General features: G+C 40.3%; 1 protein-coding gene across 12 annotated transcripts in view; it reads right to left on the bottom strand.

Moving 5' to 3' along the window:
• Positions 1-26,141, bottom strand: part of SENP6 (SUMO specific peptidase 6) — a 158,857-nt gene extending 132,716 nt beyond the window's left edge. For 8 of the 12 annotated variants that reach the window (XM_073336486.1, XM_073336487.1, XM_073336492.1 and 5 more), the window contains exons 1-2: positions 20,976-21,142; positions 2,015-2,108 (exon numbers count right to left, since the gene is read on the bottom strand). In XM_073336486.1, the coding sequence (XP_073192587.1) occupies positions 2,015-2,108; positions 20,976-21,084 (203 nt within the window). In that variant the 5' untranslated portion in view covers positions 21,085-21,142. Of the gene's footprint in view, positions 1-2,014; positions 2,109-20,975; positions 21,145-25,998 lie in introns of those variants that run through there. The other 4 variants (XM_073336497.1, XM_073336498.1, XM_073336489.1 and 1 more) reach the window with 3 other exon arrangements.
• Between the last annotated feature and the right edge of the window lie 298 nt (positions 26,142-26,439).

Here is a 26,439-nt window from a genome sequence, read left to right as displayed (position 1 = left end):
TGGAGAGGCTGAGTAGTACATACCATATCAGGCACAAGGAAGGAGGCCCTGAGGTAAGGGTGAAGTGGAGCTTGAGGAAGTGAGGGCTGCTGTGGGGGAAGTAGCCCAGGGAATTGTACATGTCATGTTTCTAAAAGGTCAGCTACCATAGCTGATACTATTAGGGTCCCAGGCTGGAGTAGAGGGTGGGCCCAGGCTCCCCCCCCCACCTTTGCCCCCCGATTAATCATTGAGACTGGGAGACAGCAGAGACTGCAAGGAAGGATAACTTCACCTCACCTCCCTCGCTGGCTTATGATGAAAATGGCTCAGTAGACTGTGACCCTTGTCTCTAGAGAAAGAAGGGTTACGTGGAGGGTCACAGTGAGCCTCTGAGGCTAGCAAAATCCGCCAGGAAACGTGGGACCCACGGAGGCAAGGACAGAGCTTTGTCACAGTCTATGCAGAGATGTAACACCTGCTGAGGATATTATGGAGGCTCATTTGTGGCTCTATATAGTTAAATTTGGCACTTAAAACAAGAATTCAACCTCTTTGCTTGCTAGGCATAAAAATACAATAGCATCTGCAAAATTACAGCATTTTAAAAAAATTAACTAAAAACTAACAAATTTGCTTCCAAATTCTCAAATTCAAAGAAGGAGTCCTTTAAGAAATTTAGCAAGCTACTGTCAACTTTTTAGACCCCACTGAATGATCTTAATAAATAAAAACACAGCTTATCCACACAGTTAAAACTCACTGAAGTTTTGTATATTGGGTACATTCGGGAGAAAAAAAGGATGGATTATCATATTTATTGAAGATCACATTTTGCGGTTTAATTAATGAAAGCTTATTATTCTTCAGCAAGACTAGCACAATCTCCATCAAAAGGTTCCATGAAAATTACCCTTCTCCAAAATGACTGTCATCTCCTTTCGGCCTCAATGGGACTGAGAAAGGTTGCCTTTCCAAAAATGGCCACTTCCTCCAATTACCACTCCTCAGAGTGTTCCTCCCCCCATATAGCATAAGGATTATCAGCTTGCTGAGGGCAGCTTCGCTTCACTCCCTTTGGGAGCAATAGGAAGAGTGCCCAGTTTGAAAGAGGGTGATCTTCATGAGTTTCTCTAGAGCAGAAGATTTTAATTTTTAAAATTCCAAGAAAGGACCATTAGTCCTAAATATTTCTTTTTAAAAAGCTATGCTATCCACCAGATACACTCAACCGCAATTTAAAAGTCATACTATGTATCTTCAAATAATTAGAAATATCATGAGATCATTCTCTCTGATTTCTCATTTACTGTTTGTGTGAACTTTGTACTAATTTTTGGAAACCAAAAAATTTCCCAGACAGAAAGCTACATTAAGTTTGAGAAAACATATCAGTAATTTAGGATAAAATATGTGAGAAAGATGGGATAATTATTTTTTAAAAAAAAACAAAACGTATTACAAACCAAACATGCAAGGTATGGAAGTGCACAATTAGGGAACAAAGAACATGTGATTAACAACATGGGATTGAGGTGAGAATCCAGTTTTTGGTTTTTTTAAACCAGTTTAATCTAACCTGAGACTATAAACACTAAAATGCTTTAATCATACTGATATGGTTATTGCAGAAAGGCACTGTAGGGCAGAGTTGGATTGTTTGGGTATCCTAGCCGTATATGCCTTTCCCTTAACATGTTTGGATTTCATTTAAATTTAACCTTTAACTCTGAATTTCCTGAATTTGTATGGTTTGTTTTGGGGATAATTACAACATCTCTGCCAACTGTTTTACCTAAATTACTGCTTTATATCTTAACTCCATTTGAATGCATGTTTTTGTCTGAGAATAATTAACAATGGCAAGTTCTTGCAAAATAGATTTTTCTTAAATTAGTATTAAATTACTGAAGAGAAAGTTAAGGATCTAATTTTCTACACACAATTATATACTACAGTTTATTAATTATTTACAAAAAATTAGGTTTCTATAATTAAGCACTTATGTTCAATAACCTAGAAAAAATATCCTTACTCTTTCTCTGCATCTCCTTCACTTTCTTCTGCGTGATCAAAGCTCCAATTATTTTTATAACCTCCATCTCTCTTGGACTGTGATCTATTCAAAGCTGAAATGAGAACAAGTTAAGATAAGTTTTGATTTCAAGCCAGGTCACTAATCAATTCAAAACTAGAAGGGTAAAATAACTCAATCCCAGATATTTAGTTGATATAATCATTCAAGTACCATTTGACAAAATAAGGTTAGTGACTGAAGCACAGACTTATTTTTAAAATGTGCACAGCTATATAGTAACATCTTTCAGCATGTTGATTAATACTGGAACAGGAGATTCAAAGTGAAAAAGCATTGTGCTTCTGTAAGTAGCTGCACACATCTGACACCACACATTATTATTAAAAGATTGCTAACTGAGGAGGAAAAAAAAACTGCATACCATTAACTAGACTAATCAGCCATTTGGTTGACAACATTCACACTTTCAAAGTTTCTTCCCTGTATACACATTGTATACCAGTCTCTCTGCATTTTCACTCTTAATCAGTCTAAACCTCAACCATGCACAAATACACTCCATTTATTTTTCCAGTTCAACTTTTCAAATCAACCATTGCTTTATTTAAATAATCTGGTAGGTAAAACCTTCTAGATGCAAATGGTCAAACTGTATACAGTCCTAGCTAGGCCTAGTAGCTGATAACCTCTAATGAGAATGAAGCCTTAACTCTGAGGAACTAGAGCCAGGATATAATTTAAGTGTATACTGCAAAACCAAGCTTTCTACAGTATAGGTAGAAACCTATTGCATTCTGAAATGAACCTACATTTTTAGACCCTCTCATTATAAGGGGAGCACAATCTCAGCGTTTCAGAAGAGTCGTCACCTCTGGACATTATTCACCCAAATATTCTACTGACCAAGCACGAATGCCATGATAGCAAGCAAGGCAATTTCACATAAAGACAACACGGATATAAAAAGCAGGTTGAACTAAATGCTCTCTGATTGGCATGCAAGAGCAAACTGCAGGCTGGAGGGGCATTCAACTGAATAGGTGAATCAGTTTTCCCATCACAACCCTCTCAGTGATGCCCCCAAGAAAGTAGCATCAATGCTCCACAGAGACTGTAATGCAATGACTGTTATTCGTATTCAAGTAGGACTATGACTGGAAATCAGTTTCCACATGTAGGGCTTAGGAGACGTGCCAGGGCAAGTTGGTGTCTAATGTTCACCCCCGACTGTTGGGCAAGGGTGGCATGACAACATGCTCATTTTGCTTCCTCCGTAATGGAGTGCCAACCTCGCCTGTCATGGTCCATATCCTCCCACTTCATTAAGTCCAGCCCAGCAGATTGTACGAGCTGCTTGAGGCAATCCTTGTAGTGGAGTTAGGCAGTAGGAAAGCTGGCCGTCCCATTGTCAAATTCGCTATACAGAACCCCTCAGGCAGTCGATTGTTATCCATACATATAACATGGCCAGTCCAGATCATTTGCCTCCGTGCTAGCATCACTTCCATGCTTAGCATAGCTGCCAGCTGTAGTACTTCACTGTTGGTGATTTTGTCAGATGCGATTTCCATCTTGCTGCATAGGTGGCATTGTTGCAGAGAGTTAAGTTTTTGAATAAGATGATAAAGGGCACAGGTCTCTAATGACTATAGAAGACAAGGAAGCACAACAGCTCTGTAAACTTCGCATTTTATGGACACTTTGCCCCCTCCTCCCCATCTTGTCCATAGCCTTTTTGTAGACAGCCGAAAGCAAAGGCAGCTGACTAACCATACTGAAAGTTCTTTTTCTATTTTGAGGTCACCAGTAACTGTGCTACCTAGGCAGCTGAAGGACTTGATATTGTTTAATTGGCAGCTGTTCAATTCTATTTCTGGCGGTGATGGAAGTGGTCTGAAGATGGTTGGTACAGGGACTTCTTTTCTTCACATTAGTACAGAGGCCAATACATAGATAAAGCATGGGCAAAGAAATCCAGCAAAATGTTGCAGATCATTCTCAGAAAGGGCAACAAATGTTGAGTTGTCGGCATACAATAGGTCCTTTACTTCACTTTGCTGGGATTTGCTTTTGGCCTTGAATCGGCAGAGGTTTAGAAGTCTACCATCAAATCGTGTTGTTAGAGCGACACCTGCAGTGGTAGTACATGTGGTAACTTCTAGCACTCCAGACAAAAACCAAGTAAATAATGTAGGGGCAAGCATACAGCCCTGTTTAACCCCATGGGTACAGGAAAGGGACGGGTGAGTTGGTACCAACTGGCACATGGGCCTGCATGTTGTCATGGAAGCAGCGGATAAGGCTGATTAGTTTGTCTGGGCAGCCAAACTTTGCAAGATGGCACCAAAGAGCAGAGCATCTGACAGAGTCAAACGCCTTACTATGGTCAACAAAGGCAACTAGAGGGGCATTTGTTGTTCAGCAGCTTTCTCCTGTAACTGGCAGAAGGTAAATATTTCAGCAGTGCTACGTGATGAATGAAAACGATACTGGGATTCAGGAAATACATCATCTGCAATAACCTGAAGCCTTTTCAGCAACAACTCACCAAGGGTCTTACCAGCAATAGAAAGGAGCGAAATGCCATGATAATTGCCAGTCATGTCTGTCCCCTTTGCACTTGTAGATTGTAATGATTTTGGCATCTTTGAAATCCTGGGATAAAATCATCTCATTTTCCCGGCAGAAAGTAAATAGGTCTAGCAAAGCTTTGTTGAGTGTAGAATCAAAGTGTTTCAATACTTTAGCTGGGATTTTGTCACGTAATTTGTGTGAGAATAATTAAATTTCAGTATCTATACTGTAGCTTTAAGATCGTAGCTACAGTACACAGCATTTTAAGAACTCTGGACGTGTGCCAATAAATTTGGCTTTAAAAATGTTTAATAGAAAATGGCTACAATGCAAACTAATTCTTTTAAAAATTGACAACTTTAGAAGCAAGCTTTTAACTAGACAATATTTAGTTTTGAAAAAATTGATACTGAAATTAGGGGAGCAACAATTTTAGTTAGTTTTTAAATGTATGTTTTTATTGCATTATCTTTTAAATGAGCACTCGATTATACACAAACGTACACCAAAGCGGTCATAATTTTTTATAAGTATTCATACAATTTTAATTGTGTGTAAATATATCTTAGCCAATTAATAGAGCTGTGATTATAGAAAGAAAAATAAAGTCTGAAAAAGATGTTAGTGGAAAGAATATAAAGACCATTTTGGAAGGACCAGATTAGTACCTACCGACATAAGGATGTTAGAACTACATCGTTAAGTCATTCCCCTGGGAAGAATTTCTATCATGCAAGAATGTTTTGCAGTATCTCCCAGAATTGACAGGAAAAGTCCAGATTGCCTCTCCTTTGAAAGGAGAACAGGGGTCCCAATTCAGAGTATTTAAGAACATCCCTAATCTTAAGCATTAGCAGCCCCACTTCAGTCAGAGGTGGCAAATGCCAGATTCAGCAAAGTGCTGGAGTCTAACAGAAGCTAATTTACATCAAGCATAGGTTGAGACTCAAGAAGGTAAATGGTATATTGTGCCAGATTTGTTTCCATGCTTAATCCCCAGGGACAACAAGTGAGTTCTACTGTGGAGCCTTTCCTGAATCTCAAGCACTCATTTTCTGAGGTAGTTCACACCCAGATGAGGGCCCATCATGAAGTATCATATGTGGGAAGGGGACAGGGGATCTTCTCAGACTTCAGAAACTTACAACTCAAGAGATGCTTTTGGAGTTGGATAGTTTTCCTCTAGAAAATCCTAGTCGTGGTCCTCTAGTTCTCAGGAAAGACAGCAATAGCCCCCTTCCTCATATGTAATCTCTACAGTGGAGCCTGGAGAAACAGCAGCTTCAACAAGAACGCCTGCTAAGACAAAGGAGTTTGAAGATTCTCTCACCAGGTCCTCATTGAAATGAGGGAGTGACTTAGGCTAGGTCTACAACCACAAGTGTTACAGTGGCACAACTGCAGCTACACCTCCAATGTAGATACTTGCTACAGCAACAAAATGGGTTTTTCTATCCCTGTACTAAATCCACCCCCCAAGAGGCGGTGGCTAGATCAACGTAGTGGTGTCTATACCAGGGCTTATGCCATCTAAAGTGTCTTTCAGGGGTGAGTTTCACACCCCCCTGCAACTCAGCTAGGTTGACCTAAATTTTAGGTGTTGATGAGGTCTTATTCTTTTGGCTAAAGCCTTTGTAACTATTTTGTCTCCGTGCTCAAAGAGATCACCAACATATTTGGAAGGATATGAGCTGTTAGCCTACAATTTCAACTTTCTTTGACTGGACCTTTTCAGGACATGTCTTTGGAAGTTTTGAATGCACAGCAAATCATAGTCAGGTGAAATACCAGTCCTGAAAAAAAAAAAAAAAACTACAGAGTCTACTTTAAACTAGGTTATTTTGTTTTGATTTTGTTTGGCTATATATGTGAATGCATGTGCGCTCAACATGGCTTCCCAGATGAGCACAAAAACAACAAATAAAACAAAAACCTTGCAGAGCTGAAGAGGTGTATAATTCTTCCTCAACTGTTTATGAGGGTTTAAGGTGGAGTGGGAATTCCCCATCAGGAAGTACTTGTACTTAAGACCTAAAAGCTCTTCACTAATCTGTGTAAGATTAAGCCTGTTGCAGTCTCCTTAGTAAACACCACATTTATACCAACTGAGGGAGAACTCCAGCCAAACACAGACAGGAGAATAAAATAATCACTCAGACTAAACTTGGATACAGCAACCTCAGCCTTGACATTACTGGCTGAAGTCTCTTACTCTGAGAACCTTAGAGCAGAATAAGTTATCTCTATCAAAGCCCCAGCTTTAGGCACTTATTCATTTTCAAGAATCTAGAGGGGAGACTCATGAGTTTTAAGATTTTATGCTGCCTTTTAAGAGCTGATTGCGAACAATATCATTCACCAACATGAGAGTATGGGGGTGGCCCTGTGAGGTGGAAAGAGCATTACCAGGGAGATTAAAAGGACAGTCAACAGACATGTATCCTGCATGTCTCCCTAAGGAAAATCATAGCCACTTTATGACGTCCTATGGAACACAAGGAGACTAGAAGTAGAGAAGAAATAGGTCTCTCTCAAGGAAAGGGATCTGAATCAATTCAATCCCTGCTACTTTATCTGGGCTAAGCAGAGGCTCACCACATAGAACAAGGAGTAAGCCAGAGCCACTGGAGATAAATGACTGCTTGGTATCAAAGTTTGCAGGAACAGAGGACTTTGAGTTAAAACAGCCTGCAGGAAGGGCAGATTGAAGCCTTCTCAACCATCCCGTCACAGGCCTTACCCATGTGCTGGCAGTGAGCATGTATTTCTTCCTCCAGGTTGCTACCGGTGAGGGAGGCAGGGGACCTTGCCTTCCCCCAAGATTCAGAAGGCTTCCATGAACTGTTCCTGCTTGCTCTGGAAGCCATGAAAATAGGGATTTCCATGTCTACGGGGGAGTTATGGATGTTGGAGGAAAAGAAAAACAAAACAAAAAAACCACGTAACTTCTCTCCAGTTCTATGACACTGATTCTAGACTAGTCTCGGTGAAGGGAGATTCCATGCAGCTTGCACCTTGTCCACACATCAGTTGGGAGCCAGGTTTCACAGCAGTCTGCTCAACTCTTGGCATGGACCTTGCCCACGTTAGTGGGGAGACAACTTCCTGCAGCTTGTCATTTCTGAGGGAGTGGCTGTCCCTCAAACCCTCTTCAGAAAGCCACAATACTTTCTAGTTTAGCAATTTTGAGGAAAAACCTTAAAGCCAATGAAGAAACAGACCTTCAGTTAAAAATCCTGGGAAAATTCTGCTACCAAGGGAAACATGAAGTCTGTCACATGTGCCACTTGGAGACAGAATTCTGGAGAGTTCTTCCTGAGGAGCAGTCTTAAACCCAAGCTGAAAGCAAAGACCGGTCTGCACCCAGTTGCCATGCAATCCGGGAATTCCCCACTGTGAAGACTGACATGGAGTGGATTGAAATCTGGAGGAGTTTAAAAAAACCCAACACCACAACTCTACATCATATTTAAAGGGTGGAGTGGGGAGGGGAGAGAAGAGCAGTACCATCCTAGTGCCCAGTCTATAATAATCTGAACAAACTACTAACGGAACCGATTTGAGAACTCATTTAAAGATTCAAGATTACAAAAAGGACTTAATAACCAATGGGAAACGGCAATGCTGCTGAGAATATATATTTAACAAAAACTACATTTAGTGCCATTTAAGGTTGCAGCAGGACACACCCCATTCACCCAAAAATATTAGAAGTAGGGAAATAAGAACTAAGGGGAAAGACCTTCTACCTTCAAATTGCCTACAACTGTTGATAGCATATTCTCCAATGCTCCATTAAGACTTTCAACATCCATCTCTAGATGGATGCCCAACACTTCAAATTTTCACTCTAAAATAAAACTTTCACAGTAACCTCATATGCTTTTATATCAATTATATCCAAAGATCAATGCATCTGATTGTCACATATTTCATGCATTTGGCAGGTTCTGCCTTAACACTGAGTTATCAGTTGGGGAATGGATTCCTTTTTGGGTACTTGTTGGAGACAGAAGTGAAAGCCCAATGGAGCACGAAGTTTTTCAACTTCAACGTTGGAGACAACATGGTGGAGGAAAAGAATAAGTCTCTCCCTTTAACTTCTTATTTCTTAAGTTTTAATATTTTGGGTAGAGGGAATGCAGTCTTCCATGATCTCACCTGATACTCAACACAGTTTAATTCTCCAATTTACTACCTGGAAAGCGATGCAAGGATTTTGAGTGAACAATACTTGACATGAGAGTATCCTGTTAATTAAATGTAGGCTCTAGCATGCATTTTATCAGTTTGTCAATGTTTCCAATATTTTCTACTACATCAGTCTCTATGCTTTGTTAAATATTTTATTTCACAATAATACACAACAATTGAATATGTTTAAGTGGACCAGTTGTCTGATATGGAAGCAGGAAGCTGGGGTGAATGGTTTCTTTGGAAGCAGCGAATCTGTGAATACCACAAGTTCCTAGTGGACCAGGGGTGCGATACTCCAAGGAGATGCTCAGAGGGCTTGAGGGTTTGGACTGTGCCAGTCGCTAACCTGTAGAATGACAGAGACCTAGGGGGAGTGCTTGTGGTGGCCATGGCCAGTAATGTTTGGAGACTGTCCTGCAGCAGGCACAGATAAGACTTCCTCACACTAAGGGCAGGTGGTAGTTAGGTGCCTCAAAACTCTGGGTACCCCTGGGAAGCATCACAACAATGTCTGGTAGGATTACCCAACCTGCCTAACTCCTGTTTTCAAATGGGAGTGTGGTACTTTAAAATCCCACTACATTTAAAAACCCAGACCACAGTGACCAAAAGTATATATAGGTGAGTAAGTTCACTAACTACATTTAATACTTCCTTTGTTTACTAAACCAGTTAGACTTTATGTAACCAGCACATTTAAGATAGCTTTACTTCACGAATAATTTTACTGCAGACCCCAATCCTAAGTGACTCATGAATATTTCCATGAGCACAACAAATCAGGCATGCTGTTAATAGTGGATAATATCCCACAAATAAGTATATGGATGACCACCAGGTGATTTCTAAAAATACTGATAAATATTTGAATGCATGTATTTGGATTAATAATTTCTAAGTACATTTTCCCTTAGTCTCCTGTTTTATAAGGTGTCACTCTTCTAGTCAGGGATAGAAATAATAGTTAGGAGCTGGGTGCAACCTCACTGTGGGTGAATTAAATCTCATTTACATTTATTTGTGTGAATACACCTTTCAATTAACCTAAGTGTAAAAAATAATCTATCACAAGCCTTCACCTAAAACTAGAGGGTTATATGACCCCACCCAGGAGTTTGGAGTGTGTCGGCAGAGGGCTTTTTCTGAGTATTGTTTTGGATAAGGGGTCTGTGTCTAGAACACAGAACTAGAGCGCACCAGAGACTACCTGAAAAAATCCAAGCAGAAGTCTAAGCACAGTGTCAAACTGAGAGAAGCCTAAAACGAGGGGGGGGGGGGCACGCAGGGGGGCGAGTTTGGCCGGTTTTTTTAAAAAAAAAAACACACTTCCTTTTGCCTGTTTCCTCCCTGCATTCAGAGAAGTAGAACTTTGTACGTTGCTTGTAAATAAACATGATTGCATCACAGAAAGCACCACACTCCATCAATTTCTATTCCCAACTACAACAATTTACAGTACCCAAACTTTGACTAGCGATACGGGTCAAAAAGGGACAACATTATGTTGCTTACGTGCCAACCGCACACTGTGAATAGTAAATAATAAGTGAACAGTTTGAAAACCACCCACTGGCTGAAATCCTTTCATAACTACTCTTCAAAATTTAAATATTTTTTTTAAATCCGGATCTAGAAAAAAAAAAAAGTTACATTTGCATGTCTAGTGACTTGGCACTATGCAATTCCCTGCTCCTATAAGACCATTATCATTTGTCTGGTATGCTTAAGCAGTCCAAATAGAAAGAAAGTTTATGGGTTTCATAGGAGAACCTGTGGATTTTCCTCTTCTCCTACAATTTATTCTCAAAATGGAAGCGTGTGAAAATGGTGTAGAGAAGCAGCTAAAAAGTAATTTTAAACTAGATGCTCTGTGACCACCAACTTTAGTATAGATTTTGGGAGCAACAATCAGCAGGTGACGTTAATCATATCAGGTCTCAAATTATGAGAACCACAGGAACTGTAAAAGTTTGAGACACAAAGCAAATGCTGCCTTTGAAACAGGAGGAGATGTACAGTGAATTTTTGCATCTGAATTGCAGACTGCTGATTGCAGACCCACTTATGAACTGCAGGAACCATCACAGCCGTCATCAAAAGAGCCAAGCTTGTGCAATTACATACACCATAACAGCAATAATCAAACTGCACATCTATTTTTAGAAACTGCAGAAAGGCAGTTAGGTACAAAATACGATTTAAGAACCTAGCTTAAGTAGCTGCAAAAGTAGCAACTGAAAGTGCACCATAGTTTCCAAGCTATTGTATTGAACTCTGGGAATGTCAGGTTGAAGTAAACAGAGCACCACAGCTACACTTAGGAAAAAAAATGTATGTAAGAAAAATTTATAGTATTTTACACATAAGCAACTTTCATGCAAGCTTTGTTTGCAAAGTGCTTTTGGGAAGGTGTTATCCCTTTAACATAAGGAAACTCAAGATACATAGCAGTTAAGTAGCTTCCTCAAGAAAGTCAGTAATATACACAGGAACACAACCGGGAGAACTAAATTCTATTAATTAAAAGAGAAGCAAAATACCTCTTCATGTTGTCTACTGTTGGATGTTTAAGTTTGCAGAAGCAGTCAGAAGGGGGGGGGGGGGGAAAGGCATGCAGAAATTTTGCTAGCTGGAAAATAAAGCATATTCCAAAAGAAAAACTTTGAGGGATGGAAGGGAGAGAGGAGGGTGAAGAGAAGATACTTACAGAACACTGTTGACTAGATCCTATATGGAAAGACAACTTTGCTGCTTTACAGATGTGTGTTATGGAAACATCACAGAGGAGGTATCTTCACTGCAGAATTAACCCAGGCGACCAGAACCTAAATCTGAGCACCTACGTTAGCCCAGACATACTGCAAAACCATACCCAAGTTACTGTGTCCTCACTGGTGCTTCACTCACCCATGTGTTGATACGACTTCCGGGTATATATTCCATGCTTCTTTGTGCTGCAGTATGCTGAGGAGCTCTATGGATTTTTTTTTCCTCAGTGAGCTGTGGGAGGACACTGGAGGATTGTCAGCATTTGAGTGACAGCCTGTGTCACCACTGCAAAGTCGGTGGATTAGCAGCCCAAATTAAAGCCTCTCTTGGGTTTTAGCTTATACCTCAGGACAGGACACCCTGAGTTAAGAGCCCCAATTAAGAGAAATGGAGAAGTGTCTGGGAAAAAATCTGAGTAAGCACTTTAGTGAAGCCACACCTTAAGACAGTCTTAATTTCTGGCTAACAAGTCAAAGCAATAAGAAATGCAACCAATTTAGAAAACATCCTCTTGGTTAAAGCATCACCCAGCAAAGTATTGGCAAAAGAAACTAGAAACATGGAGCTTCTAAGTGCTTTTAGTCAGCTTTAAGTTCAAGAAACTTTTAACATACAACATACAGAGAAGTGCTTCATTAGTTTGAACACACAAGCATGGAGAAAACATTGGTAGGATGATAACCTTAATAAGCTTCTCTCCCGCATAATCCTAAATAGGAATTTTGGGTGAAGTCCACAGTATTACCTTATTTGGGTAAGAACTGGAACAAGGTAGACCAATATTAGGGCAAGAAGCTCACAGAAACTCAGTGTTATAACCACATTAATCCCCTAAATCACAGGGGGCTTTGTATTGTGTCAAACCGCACATGAACCTGATGACCCGAGGCTTCAGAGACATTGACCTACTTGTGCCTAACCCATGATAAGACAAAGAGCTGCCAAGAGCGTTTTAATTTGCTAGTATTTTTCATTTAGATTTTCTTTTTAAAAAATATAAAATAGCAACTTTGACATCCCTGGAAAAGTTCAAAACAACTTTTAAAGAAGCAAAAGACAGCAGTTTTTTCAAAAAAACAAAAAAGGGCAGGTAACACCTTCCAATCAACTCCAGCCACATTATACACCAACCCCAGCCCTCTTTTCCCTTCCTTGCTCTCCCGAGTCCTTAGAGATGTGCTTTGTAGCAGAGCCTGAAGATTAACACATGGCAGATTCAGAAAAGCAGAGAAAGTAGTCAAACAGGCAAAATAGAGGGGTGGTCCAAATGGGCCTGTCTGCATCATGCACCAAATTTATCCTCCTATATTATTGCAAATGCTTCTGGTAGATGACATTTAGAAAGCTAAGACAACACAAGCTTCCTAGAACTCTCTATCCAGCTGAGAACCAAGCAATCAGGGAAAGCGGATCCTACCGCAGGACGTTGTGGGGTTGAAAGAGGTAGTTTTAAACAGGATGCCAAATAACTGTATTTTAAACATTACTAAAAATATGTATTATGTAGAGAAGCAAGAAATGGTAGGCCAACTCTTATGAATTCCTTCTCTTTCTGCCAACTTAGGTGTGTGGCTCCCAATGTTCAGTCACAGGGGTATTTTTACACAACTTCAGAGATACCATGATCAAAACCAAGCAAAATAATCATTATTAATCATGGTTTCTTTTATTATTAACAAAAAGAAAATATGAAACAAAATATCACAAATTAATTCTAGAAATATCCTAGCTGAAGTTAACTTTATAATTCCTCTAAAAACTTGATTGAGGAAAGACAAAACCACGCATAGTTGGAAATGTTTTCAACTTTTCCTTGGTTCTCCAATTCTTAAAATGACAAATGCTTCTTTTGAAATGTGTACTTGCAAATATTTTGTATCTAAATGAAAGCCCTAGTACAAGCTACACCATTGACTTGGCAGTATGAGGAATAATTAGGCCTAGTCTACACAACAAAGCTACGTTGAGGCAAGTTGCCTTGTAATGACTCTGGCTGAACGCTCCAGGTCTAGACATGGCCAGCAGGAGACAGGCAGGCGGGCGATGTCTGCTGCAGGCAGCCCAGGGTGCACTGCAGCCTGGAGCATGCTCATTCCCCTCTGCCCTCCAGAAATGACACATAGCGGGGGGGGGGGGGGGGGGGGGGAACGACACACATGCGCCCTGCCCATTTCTCCAGACGCCTCTGGCACAGATGCCCAGAAGCGAGGAGGGAGCATTCTCAGTGTATCCGTGAAGCACAGGGAGGGAGAAAGCAGCAGGCTGCTAGCTGGACAGATACCAGCTGAGCTCCTCCTCCACCAAAAGGGAAAGCACCAGCAGGGCTCTATGGTGCCATCTCCTCCTCAGGTGGCCCTGACTCCACCCTTGCTGGGACCAAAGAGTGAGCCAATCGGTGTGGCAATCTTTGAATTTTTTTAAGCACATAGCTGGGCCACAGATGTGTGCTAACTGGGCTGCAAGCGGCCTGCAGGTTGAAAACCACTGCCATACAGTCATAAAAGTTTGGACAGTAAGGGCTTGGAAGTCTATTCCTAATAGCAAAGTGTCCCTTAACTGCCTCCAGGGAGACCTGAACATCATCTGTTACCAAGATGTGATGAAAGAGAGCCCACAGTGCTTGCCTCTGCTGGAATTTCAGTGACAAGTTGGTTGTTTCATTTAGAAATATGCCACAGAAATTATAAATACAGTTGCAGCAATGAGCCCCAGCATGGTTGCTCCTGCTCTTGCATATCTTTTCTGCCTGACCCTGCCTTAGAGCAGGATATTTATGTTTTGCTAAATTAACCCTAAACCAGGTAAGACAGACACAGCATTTAGAACTACCATATTAACAACAGAAATATCAGTAGTTATGAATCTTGAAACATCTTTTACAAGCCAAACAACTTTGTGTCACTAGACATCATCCCCACCCCACAATATTCCTGGTACCGTGTTCAAAAGCTGTATTTCACTCCTCCCTCCTCCCACCGCCCCAGTACTGGCATGTCACTAGTTACTGCTGGGCGGTTTAAATTATAAGACACCAACATTCATCATTTTACCATAAAATGCACTAACTCAATTTTCATGTATAGTTAATTCAACGTAACAATGAAATATTCTTATATGTCATAGGGACAGTCACCAGAGTACCATTTTTGACATCTTATCTAGAACAAAAAATTGCTTCAACCAACAATTGATTTCATCAATACACTAAATTTTCTTTTAGCTTACAAACAGCCATGCTCCAAAAATCTCCTAAAAAAAGAGTTACTTATTCTCAGACCCTCCTTCTATAGCAATCCACTACCCACTAACCATTCTATATTCTGTTTTGTATTAGGCTCTAGCTCTGAGAGGGTGGATCCTGCTATCTGGCACTTCCCCCCAATGCCATGTAGGCAGACTGAACAATACAAAAAACATTTACGCCACAGGCATTGGTGTAGCAAGGTAAATATATCTCCTTCCACAGCAGAGACTTATATTGCTGCAATCTGTTGCAGAGAACATTTACCAAACCTCACTAGTTTGCCGTTAAATTAAATCCAGGTGCTGGGATATCAACAAAAATGTAGAACACTATATCTTACCATAAAGGGGGGGCGGGGGGGAGAGGGTGGCAAATTAAATACATAGCGAGCTGTTACTTTCTATACCCTACTATAAAAATGGGAAGAAAACAATTGTGGATAAAGGAATAATCAATCAATCAATCTCTCACATGCTGGCTTCTGACTTGTCACAGGCAAGTAAGTTTGTCCTATTTACCCACAGGGCACACAAACCATAACAAATAATTGGTTTATTATTAAACAAAATACTTCCAGATAAAATTAAAACAGCAAGAGAGATCACTAAAGGCCTTCCTGCTCCTATTCAGGCAGCTTCATATCTAGACAATTCAGTACATTCCCTGGTTTGACTATAAGGCAGAAACCAGTCAAAAAAGAGAAATTGAAATGAACAAAACAAAAATCACACAAAACAGATCAAATTAATTCTAAAATAGTAATTATCACTCTCAAGGATCTGGGAGATATACAAGGTGTGGAGAGAAAGGTTTTAAAATCTCAGTCTAAATGTTTGAAATCAGCCTTTACAGTATCCTAGAAGCATTAATGTTCATTAGCTCAGCAACAGTCACCAAGGGTATGTCTACACTGCATTTAAAAACCCCACAGCTGGCCTGTGCCAGCTGACTTAGGCTAAGGGCTGTTTAATTGTGGTTTAACTTTAGACATTCAGGCTCGGGCTGCAGCATGAGCTCTGGGACCCTTTCACTCTGTGCCCAACCATAAACACGGCAATTTTCTGTGAGCCCAAGCCAGCTGGCAAGGGCCAGCTGCAGGTTTTTAATTGCAATATACCCTTAGATACAGTTGGAGGCTTAGATGCAGTTGGCTTTAGAGAGAAAAAAAGTTTGAGTGAATGGTTTAAATTCCTCCTCCCCCCTTCCCCTCCTTTTTTGCAGTGGTTGGAGTTTCTAGCAATTCCCTCCTAAATCACTTTGTCTTAATTTCTTTATCCCAAAAGTTTCAAGGCCTATACTTAGATTGAACTCTGTAGGTATTTATGTTCTGTCTGGCCCAGTACAGTCTACACAAGTCAAAGACAACCACCACCTCTTCTGGAGAATATCAACAAAAAAATCTGAAGTAGAAATAGGATGTGGATTTTTCAATAATGTCCTGAACCCGTAAAAGTTTCAGTGCCCCGTGTAGAATAACCAAATGTTGTGAAAGTGTAGTCAATTTTACAAATTTGCAAAGGGGACAGATTTTAAAGCTGAAATCTAACAAATCAGATTTACCAGTTGGATAAGTGTTATAGCCAATTTCAGAATGGAATTTACTAGGATAACCCCTTTCATTGAGTCCATGAAACATTAGCTTACTAATTTAACACAATTATTTTCAGGTCAACTTTTAACTTAAACAATATTCTTTTTAAATCAGGACACTTGATTATTCTTAACCAATCAACAATTTATTAAATCACCCAGAATCACAGCAATATACAATCAGTTTATCAATCCAGTGTAGACAGAACCAACCATCTAGTTATTTATTGGACACATCAATAGATAGTCTTGCAAGCAACTGTCAAAGACTAGGGTCAGTAGTGTTACACCAAAGGACCAATGTAAATCTTCTAGATTTCTTATTAGATTTATTTATGATATCTCTGTCCCAGTCTTTCTTCAAGGAGTAAGGATGTATTTGTAGTTTATACATTTAAGAATGGTGGTCCCTGCTACTGGAATGGACTGGTCCGTAAAAGACAAGTTTAGAATATACTATGTTAATAAATTACTTCAGTTTTTCCTTACATTAACGTACACATCATGTTGTCTGAACTAATCAAAAATAATGTGAGGGTGTTTGTTTTACATTTTCCCTTATTCACATTCAACAAAAATATATTGCTTTTAAAAATTATAAAAACACAATGCTGACTTATCACAAACAACTATGGTATAAAAATAATTATTTTATTTAGATAGTGCTGGATTCAAAAAAGTAGCAAAGGTAGTCAAACAATTTTTGCAGGGCACGTGAAGGGGTTTGGCCATTGTATGAAAGAATTCAACAAATGTAATAAAGACATTTCCATACACAAAATAAAACACATATAAATGGGAAAAAAAAGTCCAATTTTTAAAAGGGAAGGTGATAAACATGGGTCTAAACATTGTCATTATTAAACTGTTGCTTTTTTTAGAAAGAGCTTTGAAGAGAAAAAACAAGATTTCATATTTTAGGACCTACCACAAAAAAGCATGATCATCTGTTGACTTCAGGTATAACAGCTGAAACTTTGAACAGCAGGTATTGTGTGAGAGTATAGACACTGATCAACTAATATAGAAAGAGGTCACATATGTAGCAAGAGCCAACACTGTTGACAGCTATAACGCCTCTTTCTAGCAATCCATGATGTGTTCCACACTTGTGTGAAACAAGAGGAAACAATATATTCAGAATATTTCAGCTGGCTGACTACAATGTTATCTGATGTCTTTATATTCAGAACACTTGCAAAATGTTCATGTTTCATCCTTATCAGACTATGCACTAGTCTGTTAAAATATTTGGCACATCATGCTAACAGGTGTAAGAATGTCACTGAAATACTGTTAAATAAGGTGGGGGAGGGAGGTTGCTACCTAGAAACAGTTGGATTTCAGAACCATCCCTCCCTCTAGAAAAGCTAGTGTGTAATTGCCAACACCAAGCATTCAAAAATCTTAAGTTAAGACCCCCCACCACCAAAAAAATCATGAGATAGCCACTCCTGCATCCATAGGACAGCATATTCTGCTACTGGGGAGCAGGACTAGCCACTCCATAGTTAAGGCTCAATTTTCAACACCTTCCAGAGCTTCCTAAAAAGAAACCCTGGCAATGTCTTCTGGGGCCCTCTTCACCCATCCATACATGGGGATACATAGTGTGTTGTGGTTTCAGTCAATCAGGATCCATTTCCTTACAATCCATTAGCCCTCTTTACAAAAAAGACCTTTGGGTTCAGAAATCCCACTTGGAACACAATGTGTTCAAAGGGATTGTGGACACGCTCCCAGAATCCTGTACCTCACAAGCAACAATACTAGGGCTGTCAAGCAATTGAAAAAATTAATTACGATTAATTGCACGATTAAACAATAATAGAATATCATTTATTTAAATATTTTGGGATGATATCTACATTTTAAAATATATTGATTAAAATTACAACAGAATATAAAGTATACAATAATCAAAAATAAATATAAAGTGAGCACAAGTATTTGCACTGTTAATAATAAATAGTATTTTTCAATTCACCTAATACAAGTACTGTAGTGCAATCTCTTTATCATGAAAGTTGAACTTACAAATGTAGAATTATGTACAAAAAACTGCACTCAAAAGTAAAACCAATGTAAAATTTTAGAGCCTACAAATCCACTGAGTCCTAATTCTTGTTCAGCCAGTAGCTCAGACAAACAAGTTTGTTTACATTTGCAGGAGATAATGCTGCCCGCTTCTTGTTTACAACGTCACCTGAAAGAGAGAACAGGCATTCCCAGCGCACTGTTGTAGCCAGTGTCACAAGATATTTACGTGCCAGATGCACTGAATATTCATATGTCCCTTCATCCTTCAACCACCATTCCAGGGGACATGCGTCCATGCTGATGACGGGTTCTGCTCGATAACAATCCAAAGCAGTAAGGAACAATGCATGTTCATTTTCATCATCTTGAGTCAGATGCCACCAGCAGAAGGTTGATTTTCATTTTTGGTGGTTCGGGTTCTGTAGTTTTTGCAGCGGAGCGTTGCTCTTTTTAGACTTCTGAAAGCATGCTCCACAACTCGTCCCTCTCAGATTTTGGATGGTACTTCAGATTCTTAAACCTGGGGTCAAGTGCTGTAGCTATCTTTAGAAATCTCACATTGGTATCTTCTTTGCGTTTTGTGAAATCTGCAGTGAAAGTGTTCTTAAAATGAAGAAAATGTGCTGGGTCACCATCCGAGACTGCCATAACATGAAAAATATAGCATAATGGGGGTAAAACAGAGCAAGCGACACTGAACTCCTTGGGGGAGAATTGTGTCACAAATTTAATTAACATTTTTTTTTTTAATCAGCATCATCAGCATGGAAGCATGTCCTCTGGAATGATGGCCAAAGCACAGAGGCATATGAATGTTTAGCATATGTAGTACATAAATACCTTTAAATGCCAGCTACAAAAGTGCCATACAAAGGCCTGTTCTCACTTTCTGGTGACATTGTAAATAAGAAGAGGGCAGTATTATATCCTGTAAATGTTAACAAACTTGTTTGTCTTAGCGACTGGTTGAACAAGAAGTAGGACTGAATGGAATTGGAGGCTCTGAAGTTTTACATTGTTTTGGTTTTGAGTGAAGTTATATAACGAAACAAAAGTGCACTTTACAAATGTAGATTTTTTATTTTTTTTTTTACGACAACAAGATTGCACTACAGTACTTGTGTAAGGTGAATTGAAAAATACTATTTCTTGTTTCTCATTTACAGTGCAAAGTTTTATAATAAAAATATACACTTTGATTGCAATTACAACACAGAATATATATGAAAATGTAGAAAAACATCCAAAATATTTAATAAATTTTAATTGGTATTCTATTGTTTAACAGTGCAATTAAAACTGCAATTAATCACGATTAATTTTGAGTTAATGGCGATTAATCGATAGCCCTAAATAAAACCCTTTCTCCCCATGGAGGTAATACGGAACAGAATTTTTCCTTAAAATTATTGAATTTTAGAGAATACCACCAATTATTGCATTGTCCATTATCGTGGAACAGCATCATGCACTCCATAGTTAAGGCTGAAGATAGCTCCTTTTTAGATTCGATTTTAAACGCCTCCCGTAGTACCCTAAAACAAACCCCCTGAAGTTTTCCATGACACATTTCATCCTGGGGAAGACTGGCAAATAAGACAGAGTTTGAAATATTAGCGGTTCACTTTTGTAAAGTCTGAAAATATTATCCAGATTTGTTTCTTACTGAGAAGTGGCTTTCAGGTTTGATGATGTTTTTTTTTAAACTGTATGAAAAGCAGTCTTTATTAATAGAAACTGACCCACTTCTTAAATGATTCCAGGAAACAGATGAAATGCACACACTGAAAAAGCAAGCAGGGGAAAGTGCAGTGGATCAGAGGACCATGAAAAGAAAAGGACTGGCAAGCTGGGGCTTGAAAGGGGTAGAGGACCAGGAAGCACATGAAACTGTGGAAGGGAGCAAGGCTCCCCATTCTCAGAATGGGAGACTAATGCTGAGGGAGGCGAGAGGAGGGGACAGAACATTCATGGACATGAAGGGGATATGACAGAGCATTAATCAGAGTATAAAATAGGGCAGTGTGAAAGAGACATGGAAAGGGGTGCACATGTGCATCTGAAAGTTGAGAAAACACAGGCCTTACCTAGATTTAAAAAAGCCTATTTCCCTACAATCCAAAATCAATTTAACCCCCACCAGTTACCCACATTTAAACTGCATATACACTAGGTTATAAGTAGCGTGACAAATGGAATTGGCTAACTTTGTTTAAAATAAAACCAAACCTTTATTTGCTTGCTTAGAAAAGGTCAGAGGGGGTCAAGGGAAGGCAGAGTACTTAAAATTCTCCATGTGCATAAAAGCTTCACTCTCTCCTCCTTCTTTCCACTCTATCCTACACTACTCACATATCCCACCCCAAATAAAACTCCCACTACCACCATCTCCCCTACCTCCAATGGTGAGAGTTTGAAAAAAAATCTAACCTCCCAGGGCAAAAAGGATACTTTCCCACACAAATATCATCAGCTTCTACAGAATCTAAATTTCTTTTAAAAAAAAAAAAACAAAAACAAAAAACACTATTCTACCATACTTGCTTTTGCAAAGAATTCTCCAAGTGTGAACTGAGTATAAAGTGCTGTCTTCCAGAGTCCTCCCGCAGACAAGTCCAAAGCTTCTGCTGCTGCTAAGAGCCAGTGTTGTCATCCTTATTGTTAGTCAGAAATCTGCGGTGAGCATGATATTAATAGGAATCTATTTCATTCTGTGGCTGCTTAGGAAGCACTCACCAGCTGAGAGATCATCTTTGGAAAAATTCCCATGAAGCGGCTCTAAAAAAGAAGCTTGGGAAGGGACAGGGACTCCCAACACATTCTTGTAGTAGCCAGGAGACTGAGATAAAAGTAAAAAAAAAAAAGGCTACTAGTCAGACAGTGTGCATTTCAGAGTGCTTCAAATGTATCTGATACACGTTACCACAATACTGTGAAAGTTTCAAATTGAGACTGGAGGAGACATACAGCAGCACAAACATTCCCCTTGCAGCTAAATTAAATATGAGGGGCCAAATCATAACCATTGTTCCTACGTTTGCAGAAAAAATGAACAGTGGGAATTGCCCCATTTCTGTTGTTGGGAGGAGGGACTGAGAATAATTTTCCCTACCCCAACTCCGAGTAAACCTTTCCACAACATCTCACCACATTATGGCTCGAGTAATGAATGGATACTGCTGGAGATTGACCACTTTCAGCTACAAATAACACGTCTCCCAACCAGATGGGATTTTCCATGTAACACAATGATCTTGGCAAGATCTTGTGCAGCTTCCCCATGCAACTTCCAATCTCTCACTAAAGGCAAGTGAGTTGGGACAGCCATCACCAGGGATCCCATGAAGCATAAGTTCCTGAGATAACTGCGCTGCCACTGGAAACAAAGAATTCACAGAGACACTGAGTCTCTGTGAATTTTTTGGTCCTCTGTAGACTAACTGGGATCATTCCCCCGCCCCCCTCCAGGCTTCTGAGTTAAGGAGAGTTTGAAGCTCAGTGCTCTTTTAAAACATGAGCATATGGCAAGAACTCTGGCCTCTGTTCCTCCAGTGATAAACTGTAAGGCCTGATCTACACTGGGGGGGGGGAAATTGATCTAAGATACGCAACTTCAGCTATGAGAATAGCGTAGCTGAAGTCAACGTATCTTAGATCGACTTAGAATCACTTATTTCGCGTCCTCACACCGCGGGATCGATGGCCACCGCTCCCCCGTCGACTCTGCTTCCGCCTCTCACCCTGGTGGAGTTCCGGAGTCGACAGCAGAGCGACCGGGGATCGATTTATCTTGTCTACACTAGACACGGTAAATCGATTCCCCGATAGATGGATCATGACCCACCAATCCGGCGGGTAGTGTAGACGTGGCCTAAGGAAGTTACATAATTTGGAAATTAGATTTTCCTTGTCCTGTTGCAACATGTTATCATGGAAGTGACAATTTGGCCTAGAATTTTCAGTTAATGTGTTGAAAGCTTTCATTAGTCTGCATTCTGCACATACTAATGCTATTTAAAAAAATTGTTAATTCCATTTGCAAATTACCTTTAAAAGCATAAGCTTTATAGATTCCAAGGCCAGAAGGGACCATTGTGATCATCTAGTCTGTGTAACAAAGGCCACAGGACTTCCCTGAATTAATTGCTCTTTGAACTAGAATATCTTTTAGAAGAACATCCAATCTTGATTTAAAAATTTTCAGTGACGGAGACTCCACCACAATCCTTGGTAAATTTTTCCAGTGGTTAACCACCCTTGTTATTTCCTCACCTTATTTCCAATCTGAATTTGTCTACCTTCACTTCCACCCACTGAAATTTCTTATACCTTTGTCTGCTAGACTGAAGAGCACTCAACCAAATTTCTGTTCATGTAAGTAGTTATAAACTGTGATCAAGTCACCCCTTAACCTTCTCTTTGGAAGATAAATAGCGATTCAAGGAGCTCAATCACTATAAGGCATGTGTTCTAATCCTTTAATCATTCTTGTGGCTCTTTTCTGAACCATCTCCAATTTATCAATATCTTTTTTGTATTTTGGACACCAAAACTGGACACTGTATTCCAATAGTAGTGGCACCAGTGCCAAATACAAAGATAATATAACTTCCCTATTTTTACTCAAGATTTCCCTGTTTATACATCCACGGATCACGTTAGCTCTTTGGCCACTGGCATCACACAGATAAATGTCTTTCCCCCGTACCACCTGTATTTTGACAGCCACTAGAGCTGAAAGTCAAGAAGCAAAGCTCAGCTCTGAGCCAGGTTAATCAATGCTCTACATTATTTACATCATCATATCAAACACAGTGTCAAAGAGTCAAACACAGAAATTCTAAATCATTCTTGCATTTCCAAGAAGACAAATCTACATTTTTTTAAGTGATGACAAACCATGTTATATAGGTGAAAATGGACAAAAACTGAATGACCTTATGAATCACCACACTGCACAACAGGACAGGCAATATATACAACCGTCAGGGAATGTTTTTCCATACATCAACCATCCTATTTTTGATAGGATAATTTCAATATAAAAAGAGGAATATTAAACTGTTAAGACAATGACAGACATTTTAATTGAATCTTTATTATACCAAATGAAAGAAAACAAAATGTCTCAATGGAGATCCCAAAAAATACTTAAACCTATAAAACTGTCATGCTTACAATTTAATAGTTTTCTTTCTGTACTGTATATTTTACCTTTTTTATAGTCTGATTGATAGATTGTTACTATAAGCCAAACAGAGCTATTAAATATGCGCATTAACTTGAAGAAAAAAAAAAAGTATTGTCCACCTTTGATCTCATTATCTCAATTTAATTATGAGGCCAGAATTAACAGACAGTCGCTACACCTACACACACTTCCTACCTCATTTGTTTCCCAAAAGATTGATATGGGACAGGGAGGGGAACAACAATTCTCAAAACTCTGCCCACTTATATATATATTTTTTTAAGAGTAACCTAATAGATGAATTCCTTACTGTTTTTTTTTGTTGTTGTTGTTGGTTTTAGGGTTTTTATATTAATCGAAAGATGTTTTAAGACATAATTAAAACATCAAGAACTTCAGTCTCTACTCAGCTTAGTACAGATTTCGAATCATGGTTCAGCAACACGTGTTACTTCACTTTCTTGTCTATACTACACCTTCACTCCTATTTTTGTCTACCTCACACATCTCTTACCATTGTCCCAACCCTCTGCTTTTGTTATTGTCCAAAGTCAGAACTCTGGACAATGATAGGTCTAACGCTAAAGGCCAATTTGAAGTGCTCATCCATTCCATATCATTGGCTGCTAAAAACAAAGATCTGCATCACCTTTGCTTTTACTTTCACATATAGTAGTCATGGTACCTGATCTGCAAAACTTCCTGTTTTTGTTTAACATTAAAACCCACCATAATCCAGTTACAGGCCTATTCTGCTATTTTAATAGGCTGCAACTCTGACATTGTGCGCTCAGGAGAATTAACTCCTTTTTCCTAGCACCATTGCCTGCATAAACTTTCCTTCACACAGAGCTCATAATAGTCTCTGTTAACATCTTTTGAGTCCTTAGACCATCACCATTATTGGACACTACCTGTAAAATAAATGGGTTTCCCAAATAATCTGGAATACAATATAAATGTAACTAAATTAATGACCTATTTTGTCCACCGATCATAGGACTACCGAATATTTTGGCACTGTAATGCACGCTAGCTAATCTGCCACTGCTGTTAGAAAGGGAGCCCCCCAGGATTTATAATATTTGAAATATTATACATGCTACTTATTTTTGCTTGCCACCTGTATAACATACAGGAGTGGCATACCACCCACTGAACACACACAAAACCAGTGATCATCACATGGTTGTCCCCACACCTGTCATTCTTATGGTAGTATCATGGTCAGATGGGGAGAGGAGGGAAGAGTGGAATAGGTACCATTATTTCACCACCATATGCTTAAAAAAAATTTCTGCAATAGTTGGCTAAGAAATAGGTCTTTAAAAAATTCATCTGAAATGCTGATGTCCTAAAGTAAGTATTCATTCACACAGAAAGGCAACATTTCTGCTCTATGCAAACCGCTAAAATACAACAACCCAAAAAACTAAGAGAAATCCTGTACAGTACATGCTTTATACAATATTCATGCTGCAAAATATGCTGTGCCAAAAAAAAAAAAAAAAACAACCCCAAACCATCACAGACATGCAAAACTCTATTCATACAAGCAGAGTATTTTCAGGTCTATGATTTTTCATTATCATTATGGTAAAAGGGCAGCTAAGGTACACTGCCCCTATTCTAGTCAATTTTTATGGCAATTTTGCAAGGCTAGATTAACAGAATATAATATTTAATTGTACTGTGAAGGTTTAGAGTAAATATCTCTAAGCCTTATTAATTTGTTTAAGTTAATTTCTGCATTATTATTAGAGACAGATGCAAAAACCAAGACTATGTCTAAGTCTAATAGTAGCCTGAAGCTTTAAAAATAATCCCAAAGCTCCCTCTTTCCAGCGACACAAACATAAGAGAGAAACCGCAGCAGAAGAAAAGTCTTCTCTGGCCATATCACAGCCCCCACTTCCCCAACTCTTCAGATCGGCCTTTTACAACGTTAGAAGAAGAAGAAGAAGAAACCAGCGGAGGCCGGGGGCCCGAGCGGCTCAGAGCAGCGAGCGGAGACCCCGCTCTGCATCAAGCCCCACCTGACCATTAACCTCCCACCTCAGACTCCCGCAAGCCGCCCCTCCATACCGGACGTCGCTAATCCCAGGCCAACGAGCCACCCTGTGCCAGCCCTGGATAAACTCTCTCCCACGGTCCTGCCCCCCCCCCCCCCGCCACTGCCTCGCTCCCCCCGACAAACCTGCCCCTACAAACATTCACCCTTCCCCCAACACCAGGCCACCTCTCGCTGCGTCCCTCCCCCCGCACCCCCTCTCCCCCCACATGTCCTCCGGTCCGTGCCGTGCCCCTTTGCCGGCTGGTTGCCAGGAGGAAGGAGCCGCCCGTGTACCACATTTCCCCACTCAGCCACACACGCACCTTCCAGAAACAAGCTGTCCCTGCAGCCGCCGCCGCCGCCGCCACCGGCCATCTTCCTCCTGCCGCTGCTCCCCTCACTCCATGCCCGCGTTGCTCGCCCAGGCACCGCCGGCGGGGGCCAGGCCCTTCGCCCGGCCCGCGCGCTCTGCCTTCCACACAGCAACCCAGCCCCGAGCCCCTTCCCCCGGCTTCCCCAGGGCACCGCAGCAACCGACCGAGCGACGCTCCCCCGCCCCGTTCCCTGCCTGTTCCGGCCCGCTTGCGGGAGGAAGAAGCAGCGCGTCGGCTCGTTCCCTTATTGTGTCCGCCACCGGCAGCCCTCAGTGGTTCCAGCCCAGGCCTGGCCTGGCAGCTGCCTGCTGCCACCTCGGCGGGGGAATGAGGGGGCCTGACTCAGCCTCTCCCTGCGGGTCCCGCATATATCCCCGCTGCAGGAGCGAG

This window comes from Lepidochelys kempii, chromosome 3 (genome assembly GCF_965140265.1).
Source record: "Lepidochelys kempii isolate rLepKem1 chromosome 3, rLepKem1.hap2, whole genome shotgun sequence".
Classification (NCBI taxonomy): Eukaryota; Metazoa; Chordata; order Testudines; family Cheloniidae; genus Lepidochelys; species Lepidochelys kempii.
This window is presented reverse-complemented; position numbering and strand designations above follow the sequence as displayed.